Below are 21382 nucleotides of genomic sequence, written 5' to 3'. Positions count from 1 at the left end.
AGGCCATGCTGTTTATGTTATCCGGCATATCCGGGACATTAAGCACCTTAATCCAGGTCTTAAGCCAGGTTCCAAAAGGTTGGTCTTAGAACCAACCTCGAAGGGACTCCTACTGTAAAGTTCTTTTTCAGGCCCCTAACCTCTAGACTTTTATCTTATAGATATAAAGATATTACTTTCGCTTTAAGTCTTTTATAATTGCACCTTATTTTCAACACATTTTATTATATTGAACCCGTTTTTAACATCTAACAAGCTTCAATGCAAGCTAGCTCTGCCTCTCTCCCCATGTGCTCTGCCCAATATTTTTTCGACCTCTTTGTTACGACGAACGCAGGTCATTGATTTGTTGATACTGAATTTTGCAGCCCTTGAGGTGCGTCGAACTCTACTTTCATCTGCCATAAACGCCCGTACTGGCTTTCTATATTTTTTCATGTTCTTCGTCTACTTGTTTTCTTGCAAACTTCGTTCTTTAAGTGCTTATTTTAAGCTTTGAGATCTATAGATCCAGTACTTTATTTCCCTGCTAATATCGTTTTATATATGCTTTTTTTCTGTATCTTTCTGCCCGTGTTTCTATCTGAAAATTCGGTTCCTTACGTTTCATTGCTTCATACATCCAGTGGCTTCTTGCGTCTCTGATCTCTGTGGGCTAAAGGATCCTTGCTGCGATTTCAAGTGCAAATCGTGTGTCGCTTACCGTAAAACCATAATGCAACTATAATGGTCCTGAAACACACTTTCCCATTGAAAGTCCAAATTTTATAAATGTTAGTTGTGCTTAAATGTCAGCGTGAGTGTGAAGAGTAACAACAGTGGTTGCGAAGTGTCTGTTAAACTCATCTACTACAGTTTAGAAATATTGAAATTGAGGTCAGAGTCAAGATTGAACTTGTCTGGTAGGACTATTCTGGGCTTGCTTTTACTGCAAGACTTCTGATAAAAATAACAATATATAGTTTAGGAATGTGGCTTTATAGTATCGCTAATCGGCGCTTGCAAAAAACGTACCTCTAGTAGACTGCAGAACCGTTCTGTATTTCCGCCGCCTTAAATTACTAAGTGCTCATTTCTGGTACCATTTGTGTAACTTCTCAAAATTGTGCTCAAGTTATGGTAAACTAGATGATAATTTAAATTTATTCAAACCACAAGCTGAACGTTCAATTTTAACCTTAGTGAAGCATGCATCATATAAGTCTCATACCGGTCATATATATAGGTCATACCATATAGGTCATACCATAGGACTGCAGCATAGACCTGGAGTAAATTAATGTTCTGCAGTCGATTATCAGTAGGTCCACAAAAAATCCTGTTATATACCTGAGTGAGAACTGGCTTTTCAGGAGGCAAGCTTGAGAATGACGAAGAATTTCGTAAATTCGTAGAGGACTGAGCATAGCAATAACGAAATAGTCAGAGAGGAGCGAAGACGACTAAATCGTTACCGCTCTCTACTGTGTTTTATGGCTGTCAGAAATATCTTATAATTTGAGTGCACAAATTTATTTACCATCGCGTCTTTTTGAGTCGCGTTCACAGGCAAAAAACAGAGCCCAGAGATATCATATCTAGCTTGATTAAAGCTTTCCGACCACACGTCTCACTCTCAGGCACCATCTCAAACTTAGGCGCTTTATATGCAAAGAATGCTGTTGAAGACGAAGTGTTGTAACTTCCTGAGTCCTCCTAACCTTGATTCAAAAGATTTAAAAGCAATCACAGCGAAATCATTAAACCGTCTAGGGTATCGTATGTCATAGATACTATACCTAAAAATAAATTATCTCAAGGACTTGCTTATATAAAAATAATAATTAAAAATGCTAAATAAAGTAAAAGAAGTTGGTCCTTATTGCACCAGGATATGGCTTACTTTAAGCAGACGAACCAGCCAGATCTCTCGATCCATCAAGTTAGGTTGCTAGTGAAGGTATGTCAACCGTGTCAACATTAATTGTATTCGGAAGTTCAGATCTCATTTTCTGAAGGACTCTATCTCATCCATCTTCCATGTTCTTCTACGTCTTATCTATGTTTTCCGTTTCTTTATTTCATCGCAGGTGAAGAAGTGTCTGAACGAGCTCCCTTTCAATTGGCTTAGAACTGTCAGCGATGTGGCCGGATTGGCCACGCTCCTTGCAAGCGGTTTCTCTCCTCCATAATGCAACAATGTGACGCAGCCCTTGATACCTACCATAAAAGGGTGCCACTACAGGACGTATAAAGACTTTATGGGCTTTGCACGCCAGACATGTTTTACCGAGTGGAACTTTGACGAACACCAAAAGAACCATGTTCATAAGAGTTTCCAAAAGTTCATCTTCCGCACGTTTCTTCGGTGCTTGCTTCTTGAGGGCAGTCACCCGGGAACCCCTTGAAGCTCACAGGAACTCGTCTTCTGTGAATCCCCTGTCTATCCTGTTTAATAACGCTGGCCGAGCTATGTGCCGGCTGTCCACGTTCTCGAGCTATTGAAAAGTCCATATGTAAATCGTACCAAAGTTGGACTCCGGCTTCGAGTAAACAAGTACTTTGAAGATGTCACCACATAGCGCTAGAAAGTCTTCCTTTGACTTGACGATGTTAATCCCGTTAATCGCTTTTTCTACCTTTTGCACAATCCGTTTTTTGCCAGTTCGTATTTCTTGAAATTTTGTTTTTTCTACCTTTTTCGCAGTGCTCTTGTAGGCTACGTGATTTTTTCCTTCAGGAAAATCGGAGGCTGGTGGGCGGCTACCGTCTTCGCTAGTTTCTTTGTACAGGTTTCTTAAGCGCTACCTGACTTTATTACCACGACTTCGGTCAAATTGCCGCCTAACAGAGAGAGGTGAAAAAAACGTAAATCAATTCACCAATTTTGCCGCCTGATCTCTTTTAGTCTTCGATTGTTCGAGGCAGGGGGTCTCTACTACCTTATGACAAGCAGCCATTCAAGGCGCTCTCACCCCCATACTGGATAATAACGGATGAACAACACACGATGCAAATGAGCTAGGCGACAGAAGCACCATGTGAAACAAGCTCTGTCAGCAAGATAGTAAAAAAAGAAAAAGCCTCGCTGAAAATTCATTCAGAATAGGCTGAATTGTTGACCTACACTAAAATCTTCACGTTCATGCCCACCGATAAATGTGGAAACCAAATACAAAATAATAACTGTCAGTTCAAGCACTCATAAACGTAGCAAATAATCGAGTCTTACTCATTCACCTTTGCTGGTAGCAATCAAAAACCTCGCATATACAGGTCAACACCACAATATTCCAGTCTTAGGGAAAGTATATAGAACCATTAAAAACATTTCGCATCATATACGCTAGACGAATACTCTTGAATTAAAACACTAATTTGAGAGATTTGCCAGACGTCGTAAATATACCAAGAAGTGACGATTCATATGATATCTATTACCATTTTCCACGCATCTAAACCATCTATGCGTATCATTGGGCTCGTGGAAACCTGGTTGCTTGCAGCGTCTATAGTAGAACCAATGCAAGGCAATGTGAATGATGCCGTATCTGTTTTGACACTTCATTCCTTTCCATTCACCGTTTCCTATCATATCCGAAGCAAAGAAATCTACAGCAATCTCTGTGAAGTCTTGGTTCCAATTCCTAAGTGTGGTCTTGAAGGCTCCTGTTGCTTAGAGCTCAAAACAACGACATAGCCCTTGGACAGCACTGGCGAGTCAGCCAGGACATAGCAGGGCGAATCAGGGCTATTATATGCAGTTAGAGTGTTTTTTGAGCAAGAAGATTTTAACCCGTTTCAATTGTTGAAGGTTCTTTGCTATAAGGCCACATACGAATACGGTGCGACTAAAGTTACTTCGAAGTCAAACTAGCGATGAGGAAATTTGATTGCCTATGTTGGTAACACTGCCTTCCTGCACCTTTCGATGACGTGCCCAGTCGAACTTCTGCCATTCGCAAGAAAAAGCAACTTTAAACACAGAAACCGTCTCATAGGCAAGAAGTAACCTGGTAAGATGCAAAATCTCGGTGGCCGTTGTCATATCTCCCTTTCCAAACTTGACCCCGCCGTAGGGGTAGAACTTGAGCTGAACCTCACCCGTAAGCCTGAAGGGCCCTCCGGACAAGGCTACAGGTATAACTGAACCACGATCTACATTTCCGGATGACGGAAAGACTGTACTGTTTGTTGACTGGAGAATTTCAACTAAATGCTGTGCATAGGTTTCGGAATTCATTACGTCCGATACAGAAAGAGCTTTTTGAGAAAATTCTAGGAGCTTGTCTACATCTAGCCGTCGCAGCGGAGCTTGGCGTTTGATAATATGCACAGGTACAACTTGGACGGTAAGGTCTATCGCCTTTGATTTGCACGAATGCTTATGCTCTCTAACAGAGAATGATTTTTATCCTGAAACTCTACTCTATCTCTGGTTACATTCATTGCAAATATATCGATAACTGAACCTTTTTGTATGTCCTAACGACATGTCCTATTGTCGGGTTGAAATTAACCCCCCAGTAACCAAAGTCTGGGAGCGTGTTTTGAAGGTCGTAGTGTAATTCAAGTTCGGCTGGTCAAGGCGGCGTTAAAGTCGCCGATTATGATCAATGAAGAAGCAAAATGAAAAGACAGCGCTTCTGACCCACTAGCGAGTTTATTTACTGGTACGTAGCTATGTACGTTAATTTCGAATCAGCCAACCAAACATTGACTGCTATGGAATTTAGTCGCTGGTCACGTAGTGTCGTTATTCGCTATTAATCACAGCGTGAGGTCGCCTATTTTATGACTGTGGGAAACTGAGATGCCCGCACTGGGGTGGCCCGGTCCGTTACACCCCATTGCAGGCCAGTTTACGGAATAGAAATGCGTCAAGCAAGTTTCTTAAGTCTCCGTTAGCATGAGGGTGTCGATACTGCGCGGGGCTTCCAAGGAGACAAGTGCTGGAATTGCAGCCCCCTGACAATTCCATACTGTAATCTTTAATGGCGTTTAAAGGCCCGGGCTTCCTGTAAGTTCTGTGGACGTCCTCGCGAGCGATGGTTCAAAATGCCACTCATAAATATAACATTTTGAGGTACAGTTGTTACATGCGCTGGTCCACAAGCAGTGACCAGACGTGCAGCACAGCCACGTTGAGCCTGGGAACTCGATTATAATCCACCATATCTCTAAAGCATGACACTAACGTCCGCCACGTCGAAGGCTCAACTTTGTATTATCACACGCCTAGATAATAACGGTACACAATTACCATAACAAGAAAGTACGGGAAATGAAAGAAAACGCTTAAAAAGCAAGTAGTGTTTAGCAGTGCATCAAATATTGCTGACTTGCTCCTTACTATGTACCATTCTAGCGCTGTGGCACCTTCATTGATTTTTGAAGCATGCCCTATTTACGCTGCCCGCTACCGTAACCAAAGGGCAATTACTCAGCCTATCGATGTTCGATTCTATTGGTGCCTCGACAGTTTTGCTTTTTTCGCCTACGACTATTACTATACTTAACATTCGTAAATTTAAATTCACTTAATATTTTCGTTAGTATGTTATTCTTTTCCGCCGGTGCGAAATAGGCCGACAAACGATGAGAGAAGTTAGTTGACGCAAATGGATACAGGAGGTGGCCGTAACAAGGCACTAGAAAAAAAGGAGGTGGAATCGTACAAGTGCGAAAGCGCATAGGAGAATGACCGAAAACGAATACACTGTGAAAACGATAGTCAAGTTCACATACAGTTCATTAACTAACTAATTTCAAACAAGTTTAGTTAAATGGTCTTTTTCCTCTGACAGTTATTAACTAAGCATTGGTCCAGGCATATTCTCAATTCGTATTTCTTCTACCTTCTATTTTCTAGTGGCCTAAATACAGCACTGCGGACTAACGGTACTATTTAGAGCTGTCGATACGGTAGTGAACTATCTACGATATAGTTAATGTACGCCAGCACTACTTTTTTCTAGTCCAATCTAGGCCAACCCCAACGGCGCTATGGATGTCGAGAAAACATGCCCTAGCCACATCAGGATGGCAATAAATCGATAAATCGGGCTGCAAGATCTTTATCGTCTTCCGATCCGCCGACTAAATGATGATGTTGATCATAACACCGAGTATTAGTCACTATTATCTCTTTTTTTTTGTCTCGACACGCGGAATAATCGCGATATTACAGGGTGTTCGAGATACATCTTTGCGGGCTTTTTGTTGTGACACGCATTACTAATCCGTCATATTGGGTATTGAGAGAAAATTTGCTTCGGCTAGGGGAAGCCACGAACTTATTATGCATGAGAAAGACAGAAGATTCGTGTTTGAAATTTAAGCGAAAATCAGTCATTGTGTCGTAACTTCGAGTCCAATAAACCTTACCGAGAATATATATCTGGTATAGTTACCCGATATTGATGCTCTACGTTATTACCTGCCTCTATTAAGCTTTTAGCGAAAACAATGGATATTTCTATGAAGTAAAGCGCAAGATCCATAATGGAATTCAGTATTGAAAAGTGTCAAAAATGTCTGTGTGTACTCGAAATGTTCGTACGCAAAGCTATCGGTCGAAAAAATCGGGACATAACGGAAGTCTTGATGTATGACTCAGGCGCAATTACAGCATCAGATTTGAAATATTCTAAATACGCGACAAAGATGGTTAAACTCACCAATTGCAGAGCAAGGAGACTACAGAAAAGCTTCGGAAGAATCTTATATATATATGATGCTTTTCGATACATACATCGTCCCTGCTATTACTGATGTTTCCTCCGTCTGAAAGCTCAGCTTGAAGAGGGGTCAAGGGTTGCTTTAAGTGAGTCGAAAAATATGTTGCACGGCAACAGAATCTGGAGTAGGGGTCTGTAATATTCACTTTGCACCAGTTCTAGGTGCTCAGGGCGATGATAGTATTTGTTCGCAAACGTGAAACAATAACGGCCTCTTTGGTTAAATATTTCATGTTCTTAAGACATAAGGTAATATAAGACATAAGGGAAGATAAGGTCAATCATTTTCGCGTAAAATAATCTATGTTCCGTGAAAAAAAAACGTAAACATTGGATAAAACCCAATATTATTCATTAAAAGAAATATCAAAGAACTACTTCTGGTGATCTCGGGATCCAGAAGTCTTTTTTTTTGTAGAAAAAGAATATTCTCTGGATTTTTGTACCTTGGGACTTCAGTGAGTGTTTACGCATCAACCTGGCTTTATTCGCCTTCCTTGTAAAAAAAAAAATTATTCGCAAACTTATAGAAGAAATCCTACAAAATTATATGTCAGCGTTTTAAGTTAAAGTTCGGTGATTGAAAGAAATGACAGTTGACTAAATAAACACGTTGGCGAGCGAAGTCTTCGCCGTTATTCGCAAAAAAAAAGCAAATGTAGGTTTTAAACAAGCGGTACCAATTTTACCCCATTTATTCCAGACACCTTTATATATAGCGTGTATACTGCTCACGTATAAACAAGTGGCCTTTTATGACCCGTGGAGCGCGTGGGTGTGGCCCAGAAAAAATGGCCGTCTCCTGTCGCCATTTAGGAGACTGAGAGGACAAGCTGAAGTTGGTAGGAAAACGTGAAATGACAGTAGCAGTCAGTCAAAGGGAAGCGAGCGACGTGGCCCAGTTGGGTCGTCGAGACAAGAGAACTGCGATGCTGCTGTTGTACTCTAATTGTACTGGTCATACTAAAAACAAATGACGCGGACGATGTGAGTGTCACTGCGTACGACAGCGGCGAACGAAATGGGTGCGACGAAACATTGACGGTCTAATAGACGTAAAATAAAAGGCAAAGCACGGGATAAAATGGCAGAGTGTGGAAATTTCTATCTAACATTACACCATCAACATAGCCTCGCCAGTATATGACAACGGCGGCCTTAAGACGACAGCTCGAACAAAAGCATTAAGCTCAGCGTACAATGGCGAACAATGCCATGTACTCTGTTCGAAGTGACTTAAAGAACGCCCTAAAGAAGGCCAGGCTAACTAATCCTTAACATACCGCTAAGCGGTGACCGGAAAATGAAGATATGTAATTTCCAAAGGGATGGATATTGTCTAAATGCACACGACCGTTTAAACTACAGGATATTAGAATACAACGTATAACTGCCAGGGCAACGATGGTCTCTGTGTTCCGTTTTGCTGAGCGTCGATGAATTAGGAAAAACGGTCGCGATTTATTTAGTAGGAACATACATAGAACCCTGAACTGGAACTTCTCAGTTTTCGATGCGGGTTTCACTTGTTCGCATTTATCTACTATTGCCCTACATTTAGCATTTGTACCCGAAGTCCCCTTGCTGGTCCCTTGTTGACGCGCGGAGATACTTGTTACCTTGTGTATTCTTTGTAATACTTTGTAGAAATTAGGGTACAGTTAAACCCATTTTGGGCGTTAATTGTTTCTATATGAACGTAGTCGCTACCACGTCAAGGGCACAGCACCGAAATATAACTTGTTCCAGAAATCAGACCACTCCCGCTATGTTAATCGGACGAATTTCGCTTAATAAATCTTCAAATGCTGTCGATTGGAATAGTGTTATATTTTTGGTCACAACTTAGCTAGTTGTCTCATATATCAATGAACGGCTTTTGGATTAAATTGCACAGACCGTTTCTTCGACCGGTGGAGATCTTTCTAACACAAACTCAAATTTGCTAGGTAATATAATTACGCAGCCTCGGGAAACCATATCGAATAGCCTGCCCTGTCGTGACACATCACACGCACACGGTTTCGTATTGATCCAGGTACAAAAAACTCCCTCTTTTAGATTTCTTCGCAGTCATTTGCTTCTAGTCGTATTTGAAAGTCGTATAGGAAAATCTAAACTATGCTTTTTCTATCTAAACAGCTTCTTTCTTCCTCGCTTAAAAACCTTTCTTCTAATCAAACTTTTCACGTTTCTTGACGTTGTCTTGAAGCGCTCGTTTCTCACGAATTTCGCTCATTTTCATAATAATCCCCTTAGTGATGTTGCAGTTATTACAAAAGCGGCTTGTCAATTCAATCACATGGTTCCGGTAGCATTTTTCGACCTTCTCGTTTCCTCTACTTAGATAAAACGTTTACTAAAACGGACAACAAGCTGGGAACTTCATCTTCTTTTTCGTTCCAATATACTGATTTACGCTGGTCTACATACTCCATGCACCGATAAGTCCTATTTTGATCCTGGCCCCCGTAACATTTGATCTTCCACATTTCGTCAGCTAAGGTCAGCTTAATAGCTCTTTCTTCGAAATGCGTAGTCGGCAAACAATCCATGTATTTCTAAACACAATTTCGTAGTTGATTCATCGTCTAGCACTTTTATTTTTTACCCTATTTATTTTATACTTACAACGCATAAGTTAGTCGGCATATTTGCCATATGTGGCTCTTGGACATTTTGTTGGTTTGACCGATATGCAAAGCTCGGCAAGGGGTGCCTTTATAGTCGACAACGCTGCCTTTTCCAAAAAACGTTTTACAACTTAAATTATATGCCGGCAAAACTTTGAGTCTAATTGCGATTAAGCATTGCGTACCTTTAACGCTACTAATTATAGTCCCTCACGTGTTTTGCTCTGACTCTGTTAGAAACGACTGAAGGAGGGCTAGACGAGGTCGTCAGGTGACAGGTCAAATTTTATTTGTTTCCTTTGCTCGATAAGATCACTTTCACAGTTGAATAACAACTGTGCAAACCTAACTGAGAAACAGATTAAAAACATTATACGTTGCCACCTGTTAATTTCGTCTTTCGCCATGAGGGGTCACCACGTTTTCCCGGCACGCTGTTATCTGACACAAAAGTACATATTGCTTCTAGCGCTACCGTTAAGCATATTGAAGCGCCATGTGCAGCTGCAACTGGTCTTTCACACATAGGCATATATTTTAATCGATACGCATCTTTAAGCTCGCTGATTTTACAAAACCTAATTAAAGTACACTTTAAAGATAAAACTTCTCAGATATCTTTACCAGTCAATCTGTAGGGTCTTAGCTTGTCCGTAGCGCCTCAGTTTGACAGCTTTACACTTGATATATAAACCTGGGAGAACAGCTAGTGCCATATGTCCGACTGACCTAATTCTAGTTAAATGTGTGATTAGAAGTAGAGTGCATGGCTATGCGACGGTACACGTGTCATTTCGGGTTGTCTTTCCTGAATTGGAATAACAGTGATGTACATGATGGTTGACCCGATATGTTTTTAGTTAGTTCTCTGAAGTCAGCCACAGGGCCAAGTGTTGGGCAATGCATGCTAGAAGAAGTTCGTCAGTGAGAAGCTGGTTTTTTTACATTGGCCTTATGAGAAATGTGTCTACTGAACACAGTAGAAGCTAGCAAGGCAGGCATCTCTTTTAACAATAAGTTAGCTCTATTATATAAGACAATGACGAAAGACAAACCTCCTGCTGTTTAAAAATACACGATGCGCGGTACAACTACGAATCACTCAGTAAAGTTTTATCAACAAAGACGCGTATATAATACATGCTAAAAAAGCAAGCCTTTTCACAGTAACTACAATTAGACGGAACAAAAGAAGTCACTACGTTTATTCAGATAGGAAGCCCAACGGTCGTCCTCGAGCCATTTGTTGCAACTGATATTGTTCTACGAGCAGGGAAATCAAGGAGTGATATTGACGTATCGCAAGATCGATCACCTGTAAATTTAGCCAACTATTAATAAGGATTCACATAGAAAATAAACGCGAGACAGCGCGCTAAGCGGACCAACTAGACGGACACGTTAATATTTTTTCGTAATTTAGGGAGGTTAAACCTTACTGTGTTATATCCAGGCTTAGATGCCTGATATCTGGTATCTCACAGTGATCTCGTCGACTTCCTGGGTAGAGCTCTTTAAGTGTGTACCGCGGATGCTCTAATAAAGTGTACTACCAATTTTATAAAACAATCGAGTACAGGACGCAATGAGATTGTCGTATAGGTCAGGTAAGGAAAACAGGAAGAAATATATTAGACCTAAAGTAGTTGTTATGGCAGCGCGAGGCATCGTATCATACGATGGAAACGCTGTATGTACATGTACAAAATATTGCTTACGGCTTAGAAGCATAGCGCTTTTATCTAAAAATTATGTCGATGTACATTATGTTACTGTACACTAAAAGACTCTGTTAACCCAGACTTTTATGGCAGCAACATAAAGAAGCTGGAGAAGGGAGGAGATCGACGATACTAATGGCGTCTGCTTTGATTTCCATAACAAAAAGGATTTCGTTCAAAAGTTATAGTCCATTATGTCGCATTTCACTCAGAACGACTTCATTTGGTATTCAAAATAATGCAAATTCTCAGTACTGCCACACATGAAAGCCGAACATCCATTCTAAGTAGCTGAGAATAGAGTTAATAGCGAGAGTACATGCAATTTTTTCAATATTTTTAATTTTTTGGGTGTACAAGATAGCGATACAGTTGGAATTTTCTCTCTCAAATAGGCAACGTGTACTCTACATTAGCGAGGCTATCCGAAGCTGGTCTAATTTACCAAGAGAGAAAGTTTACCTGACCATGATATTTCTAGGGTAGCTGTACATCCACAATGAACAAGTCAGACCATCCTGGTCGCATCAAAAATCGTCTTCAGGGTAATTACATGTACGCTCTAAGCTACAGGAACAATTTTCCTATGCAGGCCTCATTCGGGTTTACAATTAATGGATGTTCTATAAAGGTCGCAATCGGCCATCATTGGTCCAGATGGCAGGATAGGCCTTCATTTTCAACATGGCGGCTAGTCTCTTTCGTCCCCAACTAGCGTGTGTGTGATAAAAGGCGAAAACGATTTCTTGCCGAGAAACTAGGCCACCAGGCGACGTATTTCCACCAACGCAAATTTCCATATCAGCGAAATAGTTGTGCGCCCACGTCGGATATGTTTCAATTCTGCACCCATTAAGTAGGTGATGTCTCAGACTAGACCCGTGCACCCCCTAGACATTGATTCTCTCTACCTCCTCAGCCGTAAAATTTGCGGCAACTTATAAGTTTTATTCCTGCCGGTTCCTTGTCATACCTAAGTGATTCTTAATTTATTAAGTACCTTTAGTTTTATAAATACCACTAGGTACGATTCTCACCTGTGAATTGTCTATGCGAATAATTGACATCACGTCCGCTCATACCATGTTGCATGCCTAATATCTCCTCAAGCCTCCTAGACTAAGCGATATCCGTCTTTGTTTTATTTGTTACTGTGACCTATTTCGCTCATGTTAGAGAAGTACATTTTCGAAATAGCGAAGTGGTAGACTTGCTACGTAGTTTCGAATTTGTGAATAGCAATGGATTTTTAGAAGTTGAAAGCCTACAACTCGTGAAGTATCTGAACTCGACGAGAGATTCCCATGATGCACCTATAATAGCGTGTCGCTTAAAAAAAACTTATATATATATATACATACTTGGTTTACATACATAAACACTTGCAAGTTCAGGTTTTGATCATTTATTTTGCCTTTATGAAACTGTATCTGTATATTGTAAGATAATGAAAAATATTTGCGGCCCAGTTAAACGCAACGAGTCTCTTCGATCGATTTACCTGTAGGTATAGCTATGCCTCAATGAACTTACTGTTTTTACTTTCAGACATTATAAACGTGCGGCACGTCGTTACCCGCTAAATTTGCCACGAAGGCTCGCCTAAAACGAAAACATTATAGCATGAAAAACTTTAATCCGTACCCAGGAAAACGGCGAAAGTTGGTGCACACTTCGCACATACGAAATTAGCAACGTGTCCTGAATGGCTGCTACAGCAAGGCAAGTTCTAAGCGATGAAACCAAGTAAGTTAATGCAAAGTAACAGACTCTTGCCCGCATTATCATTACGCTAACGGTGTTACACTGTCTTTTGACATCCATTGGATTTATAGTGGCATTTATTTATACATAAGGCAATTAAGACGTTGACGTCTATTGGGATAACACAATTTCTACAGCCATACTTAGACACATTGATGTCTACACACAAACTACTCAATATTTAAAAATTGTTAAAGTAAAAGCTACTCTCAGTGATTTGAGGTCCAAAAAAGTTGCTATATCTTTATTATTTAAACACTAAACCTACCGGCACTCCTTGCGTACCTAGGTCAAGCGTGACAGATCAAAACGGCGTATCTTGAAAAAGCGTTATTTTTTTTTTCTATAGTCAAAAGTAAATTTTCGAGGTGTCCTCATGTCTCATGGCGTAAAGCTTTATAGCAATGCGACAATGTTTGCATTTGTGAATTTAGGAAAAAAAAAATTGAAAACGGTCAAATCAACCGCTGGTTAGACTCTAGCCAATATCTCTTTACCGAAAGCAAGTGTTTTGCCAAATCGTGCTACATCGAGACCTGTTGTACGATAGAGATGGAGCGTTCTAGGTAGTGGCTGATTGCAATTAGGGTACAAGAATATTAGAACATGGTGTGTACACGAATAAGTACAGTATCATAAATCAAATGTGTACAAAATGTAAGCGAATTTATCTTTGCACATCATCTAGTCACAATGCAAGCCTCAACCGATATCTTTCGTCTATCCGGATACTTTTCGCTAGCCTTCAAGGCCTGTAGCTGTAAATCACTAAAATTCTCAACTTGCCCTAGCATTGATATGTCGGCGTACTGTTGCTATGCTGTAAGCTGCTTGGCCGCTTCGAAGGTTCCCTTCTATGTCCTTAAAGTTGACAGAAATAGGGTTTGTCTAATGCGTAGTCGCATTATAGAGTGGTTTTGCTTAAGGACGAACATAATTCGTTACAGGCTGTGATGACAGAGCCTTAATAAAGGCTCAGTGTTAGAAGAGGCAACGAATAAAAAACATTCATGATAACAATAATGTCTACAATCGATAACTTTGGCACATACTAACAGAATTGGCCTAAAAGAAAGGAATAGTAGGCCTCGGCCAGCATTTTTAAAGTGTATATGTATATGATCGACCTGCGGGCTTCGTCACACGTTAACTTAAGCAATTGAGTTTTTGACACTACGTGTAGCCTAATGTCAATTGTAACATAGTCCAATAGCTGCGACGTCGCAGGTACCTTGCCAGTCTCTTTAGCATTGATTCAGGTTAGGTTTGTGATAACATGTTCGCCAGGATCTCAACTAACTTGTGATATGTTGACAATCTGTTTTTCAATGTTGGCTTGTCGACTCTTTGTAGAGACCTATATAAGTAGGGTCCGTTGTCGGCCGATGTTTGAGGATGTAGGTGATTCGGTCTGTTTTCGACTGACCTCTTATATTCAATTTGTGGTTGGTAGAATCGGTTAATCCATTGATTGTACTTCTAAAAAGTCGCCAAGGCTTGAGTCGCGCGAGTATCCAGATTCAGACTGGCTTATAATACCAGCCTTGGGCAAGATGATGTAATAATAGCTCGTCTGACTCGCAACATTTATTTAGTAGCCTGTTAAAAGGGATCCTCAATGACAGGAGCAGATATAAAACTTCAAGGATTTATTCGAAAGCTGATTTCTTTTGTGTTAGGAGCCAGCCATCTCAACCAATGCTTAATGACAGTACTGGACGTAAAACTTGAAACATTTAAGTCATTTTAATAAAAATACAGGGGAAAATAAAAACGTCCGGAAAAATGCTAAACTAACTACGAAATCGTTCTCCACGTTGGGTCCATTATAAATATCTGATTCAGAAAGATAAATATATAACTAAAAGAAAGTAAAAATAATATACAATTAAGGTATAATAAAATAAAAAAAAGCCTCGAACTTAACAAGGGAAATTGAAATTGATGGCTAAATAAATAGCATAGCCAGCGATCATAACCGTACAATAATTAAAACAGAAATCGGCTAGCTAGGTTACAGAGGAGGAAAGTAATCATACAAAGTTAAAAAAAAATGGTTAGATTGCGTAGCCAGGAAGCTGCGTGTCTACCTAAGTGTGTTGAATTACAACGACAGAATGAAGATATCAACAGAAGCGTTTGAAAAATTCGGAGTCAGAGTAAATACGTAGCGAAATGAAAGCATAGAAAGCTCAGGACGAAACAAGAGCCAGTCTTCAAGGCTGCACAGGCAGGCGCGTACGGGTCAACTTGTAGAACGCAAACAGGACGGTTGAAAACGTTTTGAAAAATTCTATTAAAAAATAAATAATCAAAGGAACTAGGAAAAGGAAATTAAGATTTAGATATGTTTATGTCATGTCAAACGCTATATATGGACACCTTAATATACTTTTTACTAAAGAACTCCCTAAAACTGCTTACTAGGTCACCTACGGACATAAAATGCGCAATAACTTACATCATGTATTTCCTCATTTACATAGTACCAGAATATGGCCTGACGGCCAACAAATCGATATGAGACACTGAAACGCAACATACTCAGAATGGCTTTTATCTAGATAAAATTCATGCCATAATCTTGAAACTTGACGCAAAAAAAATTAAGCCACACATACAACGAAAATGGCCTCTTAGCTAACACTACTGAAGGCTAAAAACTATCGTTGCAAGCCTTTCAATAACTAGCCAGTTCAATGGTGCGAAAATATGAAAATGAAAATGGCGGAACTTTCACGGTAAGCCTGCAACTGAGCTAACGAATGTAAATACAACTGAATGGTAAAACAATTGGAAATTTGAACTCGTTATAGACTTCAGACGTTAATACCTCCAATATAAAAACACAATACGAAACCGACGACGTTATCATGAACTCAACGTAGATCGGAAGGCAAACTATTCTTTTAAAAAACACGTGTTCAATATATCATAAGAAAGCCATAAAGAAGAGACAATATATAACGAGGAATAATCGAATCCGGTAAGAAGCGCAGTTCGCAGCGTAACACAATAGGACCTAAACGACAACCCGAACTTCTGATACATTCCGAGCATATCATGAAGCCAGAAATTGAAAAGTTGATTGATCTGAACTTAATTAGGCTTGGCCTCGCTCAGTATCAACCTCCTTCGTCTAACGTCCTTTAAAACTGACTACAACTTTGTGAAAACATAATAAAGGAAATGATTTATTCTGGTCATGAAAGCTACCGATAGCGGGCGCTTCGTTGCTTCTATGCCAAGATTACTTCTTATGCAAATTCGAACTGGACAAAAAAGATGTTGTGACGGAAAAGATAACGTGACCAAACATCCTGTCACGTTATGGTTAGGACTTCGGAAGATTTTATAAGGTTCTGTAACAAAAGACTTAATTTCCTCAGTCCTAACAGCATTTTCTGAAAGGTTAGGACAGGGCACGAAGATGAAAGGATCGCTACATCCAAAACTGAATGCTTAAAATCTCAAAAAAAACATCCTAAATCTTACTTGCCTGTCTACGGTAAAGCAGGACCTAAAATGCCCTGTTAGTCTTGGCATGTTAACAAAGGTGAACCATTGCGGTTATGTAGCGTTCATCCCTGTGGCCTAGGGGAAATCGGGCCAGATAGATTTACGCGGTGGTTAAACGGAACACAGTGCCGATATCCGACAACATTTCCCCCCAACGGAAGGGAGGTCAATACAACTCACTTCAACGGAGAATATTTTCAAATGGAAGTCGAGGATCTTTCAAGGCCTTACTCAACAGTATATAGCAAACAAAACGTTTCTGTAAATCTAATCGACTACGTTTCAGCATGAAAGTTGCGCCTGCGATCTTTCAACAGGTCATGGATACAACAGTAAATCCACCAGGAACATGTACGCACCTGAATGACTTTTTGCGTAGAAGTCCAAAAGACACGATGAAAGATTGAAAATGTTATCTTATGATTTTTTACGTGTTTCAATCCAAACAAAGCCGCTGATGAAAATTATTATCGTATAGGAGCCATAATAACACATGTTCGCCTTAAGGATTAAGAGAAAACAATTTCCCATATAGTTAAAACACTTGCACGGTCGAAATGGAACTACCCAATAAGTTGAGAAAGAAGGACTTACTATCATCTTTGCGGTCCGAAAGTTTTATTAGCACTGGTAGGAAGCTTAAACTACGGTTCTAGATAGCCTTACTCCAAAATTCCGAGATCCGATATGCACTGCACGACACCTTCAATGGTAGACTGTGAAGCTACGGTTTCAATATTACTATTTAAACTTTTTCTGTTTTAAAACTTCGCAAAACAGCACGTTTCGGCTGAGCCTATGCTCTTTCACGCCTTATTAAATCCCAATGGAGTTTTCGGGAACTAGAGGATATAGTAATTTGCGGTATCGAACTGGATCTGTACGAGAGCTTCACTCCACTTCTACGCTGTCGATTACACTTCAACTAGTTTAAATTGAGTCATTATGAAAATAACACTGAAATAAACGTAGCAAGGATGGCCTAAAAAGCAAGCGTCAAAGACCTTATCTGGTAATACAGTAATCGCAATAAGACTTTTTTGATCCCCAAAGGATCTCTCCTTTCGGGAGAACACATTGTGATACCAACTCCTTTGCAAGATTAAATCTTGCGAATGCTCAAGTGGAGACCACCTGAATGTACGTACACGTCAACTTGCGAAAGTATTTGTCTATTGAACACGAAATGATCAGGACATCGAAAAATTAATTAAAGCTGTGCGGCCTCAGCACGAACCTCAAACGCCTCAAACGAAAAATTATGTTCTTGGTTAAAACCGAGTAGTGCACAATACATTTCGACTTGGCTCGTCTGGTAAGTGATAAAATATATTCTACTATTGCTAATGCGTGCTTTAAATAGTCGAGATCTCTAGAGATAAACTCAACAACAGTCTATACAACTGTAAAATGCATAGATGAACTGTTTTCTAGATATGACTATCCGGACACTTAACATATCTTTGGTTAAGTTGTCAAAAACATTCAAGAACTTCTGCCGTAGCACACGCAATTACACGTTTCTAATAAGCGCCCTTCAAGCAGCAATCAGACAGAATGCTTCGTCAGTATGCTGAGACGAGCGTTGACAAGACTATGAAGGTGGTCGGTTGCAAAGATTTCTGAATACCTTACCCCAACATACCCTGTCCAACAAGCCCGAATGGTCGGTCATCTGCTGAAACATTGCTTGAACGTAAGATACGGATTAAACTTAAGTCGATGGTGAAACAACACACATCCGGGGGACTGAAAAAATAGCGCTACATATAGACTACAAAAGGGGAATTAATGTATGTAAAAGGTTACGGACATTCTACCAAGTCCTATCAAATCGATCTGGAGATCTGGTACAATATCTGAAACTTGGATCGGTTCGTTACGTTTAGTAAGAACCCTCACAAGCTACCATTTGATATTATCCTTAATGAAATTTTCTAATCCTAATATAGAACCATTAAGAAATTTCGTATCCAACCATGTCCACATGTGACAAACAGAAAGCGATTCAGAGACTTCTCAAAAAATACCGATTTCGTCACGAAAGAGTTTCGCTAACGTAAATTCTCTTTTCCCCGCTATACAGATCAACTCAAATAAGATTACCGAACATGTAAAAGAAAGTATACTAATGCATGCTGTTTTGGTAAAAAAAAAACAAAAAAAACGTAAAAAGGAGGATTTCGTAACAGTTTCTCACTAGGCAAAGCTAGGAGGATAACTCTGGTGTCAAAATAACTTCAAGTTCTTCAAGAAGGCGTTAAGGTATTTTAAAACAGGCGTACGATAAACAGACCGAAAATGAATACAATTGAGGGAGAGATCTTGGGAAACGTACAAACTTCAATGACGTATCTAGTATTATGAATCAGAGGTATAAATAACCGCTTGTGATAAGAATGGTATATTAATTAAGCGTGAACGAGTCCATGTTTGAGTTTTTATCTAGAAAACTTACATTCCCGCTTTCATTTACCCGGTTAACTTGTTTATATCTCCAGCATAGGAGCGGATAGCTCAAAACTCTAGAACAGGAGATTTACCTTCACAATCAATACATGTTTGCAATACCTATCAAGTTATATATACCCTATAAGGTTGGCTCCAGAATGGGCTAGAGAATAAAAGACTAAGAGGTTCATGATAAAACGGTTTCTATTCAGGACGAAAGACACAGGACACATACTATTTGTACGAGGCTATAAGCTGGACAAGCAAAAAAGGACTGAAAAGGTAATTTTTTATATCAAACGTGCTTTTAGTAATCAGATATGCGTAGTCATAGCAAAGTGAAAATCCAATAAGGCATAAGTTTCTATTTTCAAATATAAAAAAAAGCCAACGTTATTATTTATGGTTGAGATTGCACAGAGAATAAATCGAGTAGTAATGTCTATTACTAGCGCACTATGATAATGCTCGTTGCGTCGGGGTCTGATTTATACGAAATGCGCCTCTAATCCTGTAAATATAGTAAACAAAATGTATATAAATGCACCCAGAAACACTTGAGATAAAAAGGCTTGCCCTCGCCTTTCAAATCTGCTTCCCAGCCAACATCCTCAAAAGCGCCTTCTAGTAAAGGAAGCAGCTCTGACAATGTTGCCTCGTGATGAACACGCGAAGACATCACAAGAAACCTTTTCAAGCCGACTGGTCTCATCCGCAAGATGTAGAGGGCAGAAAGCTAAAGCTAAGGTAAGAACTTTAACACGCTCAGTCGGTCGGCGATTTCTCAGGTATCAGGTGGCGTTTCCATCCATTGTCTGCTGCCACTGCCGTTGTTGCTACCACTGAGGAAAAGCGCAAGCGGACAGATCAAGCAACTGACAAATGAAAAGCCCTTCTCGAATAAAGGAGAGTTGGTGTAGTTATAAAAGGGCATGCAACAAAATACGGCTTATGGACAACTAAATCAGACGTCTATGTGACCGTTGGGCATGGTCCGGGCGAAATAGGCAATCTTGTATTTCTATTCTATCACTTGTAGTCCTGAGAAGCCATCGGCCTCAAACGCTTTTCTGCTATAAAGACTAGTCTGTATTTTCATTTGCTTGATGACCTTTTGCTCTGTCCCTTTGGATCCTACCAGATAGGGACTCTTTGACAAGTAATGCCAAGTACGCTATAATCGGCGAGCAGAGCAGAAGCAGGACCCTACTTCTGCGTGATAAGGGAAGAAAATAGCAAAAAAAAAGAGGATAACGTAGTCAATCACCCAACGGACTTTGCTGTTCTATAAAAGGGGGATAAAAACTCAAGCCTCTTTGCGTAAACTACCATCACCACCATGCGCAAAAGCAAGGGTTGCCCGCTTAAGCGCGCTCTATAAGCAAACTCCTTTCGACTACCATTTCACTAAAGTTATACTTACGATATTTCGTAAAATTCTATTTACTATTTTTGTGTTGGTGCTATATTTCAGAATACATTTCAGAAATGCAGGCTGTAACTACATGACCTATTTCTCTTTCTCTTTACATGATTTCTTCTATCTTCTATCGTTTTTCTGTCTAGAAAAGACGATGCTGTCTGCAACACATCCCGACTGGTTGATTACTTCGATCGCTAGATTTTCACAGATTATAGATTATCAATTAGCAGGACATATGGGGTGGATTTCTGTTCCCAATTAATATTCATACTGTACATCTAGGATTTCGGATTCCGTATATTATAGTCCTAGTTTACAGTACGATGTTACAGTACGATGTACGTCCTAGTTTACGATGCGGTCGACTTAAGTCCAGACTCTTCGTTCTTCACGGTTCTGAGCTGTTCACAAGGCTATAACTCAATAAAAACAGATATTTCAACGAGATGCTTCACGCATGCAAAGAATGTCATTCATTACGTTGGTGCGTATTTAATACATTGTTTAAGAGCTTTGGTTACCTTGATAACAATTTCAATTCGAAACTTAAGCTGGTGTTTCAAATGCTCTTAATGTGTTTGTGCAAACACATTGTTGCCACGACGCTCAATTACGCTTCACACATAGTTAGCTAGTGGACTAAAGTATAGAATGTGCGACGGCCGTATGTTTACTTCAGAATAGGCTTAGACCCTTAAACGGCCAGTTCCGGACCAATCAGTTAGTAGAAATCAGTACATTATCTTGGTGGAAGACGAATAGGCTTTCTTTAGGCATTTTCAGTTGTACGCTATATATATATATATATATAAGTTTGTCTAGCATTACCTTTGTTTACGCCACAACCAAGAAGTTTAACGTGTTCGTAAGGGTTTTGCTTTTCTGGCGAAAGTACGGAAAAAACTAGCGATCGTTTCTCCTGTTGATTTTTTTATTAAGTGTAAACACGTGAAATTTAAATTCTTCTATTCCGAGACAAGAATCAAGGATAATTGAGTCCCAAATGACACCGGGAAAGTTCTAAGGTTTTCAGGAAGAATCTGTCTGACTTACAATACATGGCATATACCTGAAATCTGAACAAACAATAACGTAATTACCATAGTTTGATTTCCGTCAGAAACACACTGCTGTACAGTGTCGATTAATTAA

At 39.8% G+C, this 21382-nt stretch overlaps 1 protein-coding gene across 3 annotated transcripts in view; it reads left to right on the top strand.

Annotated features, from left to right (window-relative positions):
- LOC147756388 (uncharacterized) overlaps positions 1–21382 on the top strand; it is a 60788-nt gene that overhangs the window by 19784 nt on the left and 19622 nt on the right. Inside the window, exons 2-6 of one of the 3 annotated variants that reach the window (XM_086984554.1) lie at positions 8669–8757; positions 12622–12819; positions 19020–19089; positions 19410–19554; positions 20379–20697. In XM_086984554.1, coding sequence (XP_086840680.1) covers positions 12810–12819; positions 19020–19089; positions 19410–19554; positions 20379–20492 — 339 coding nt within the window. In that variant the 5' untranslated portion in view covers positions 8669–8757; positions 12622–12809 and the 3' untranslated portion in view covers positions 20493–20697. Of the gene's footprint in view, positions 1–8668; positions 8758–12621; positions 12820–19019; positions 19090–19409; positions 19555–20373; positions 20698–21382 lie in introns of those variants that run through there. The other 2 variants (XM_086984555.1, XR_015324472.1) reach the window with 2 other exon arrangements.

Source organism: Varroa destructor, unplaced genomic scaffold (assembly GCF_002443255.2).
Source record: "Varroa destructor unplaced genomic scaffold, Vdes_3.0 BEIS01000003.1, whole genome shotgun sequence".
Lineage (NCBI taxonomy): Eukaryota > Metazoa > Arthropoda > Arachnida > Mesostigmata > Varroidae > Varroa > Varroa destructor.
Note: the sequence above shows the minus strand (reverse complement) of the source record. Positions and strands in the feature narration are given on the sequence as shown.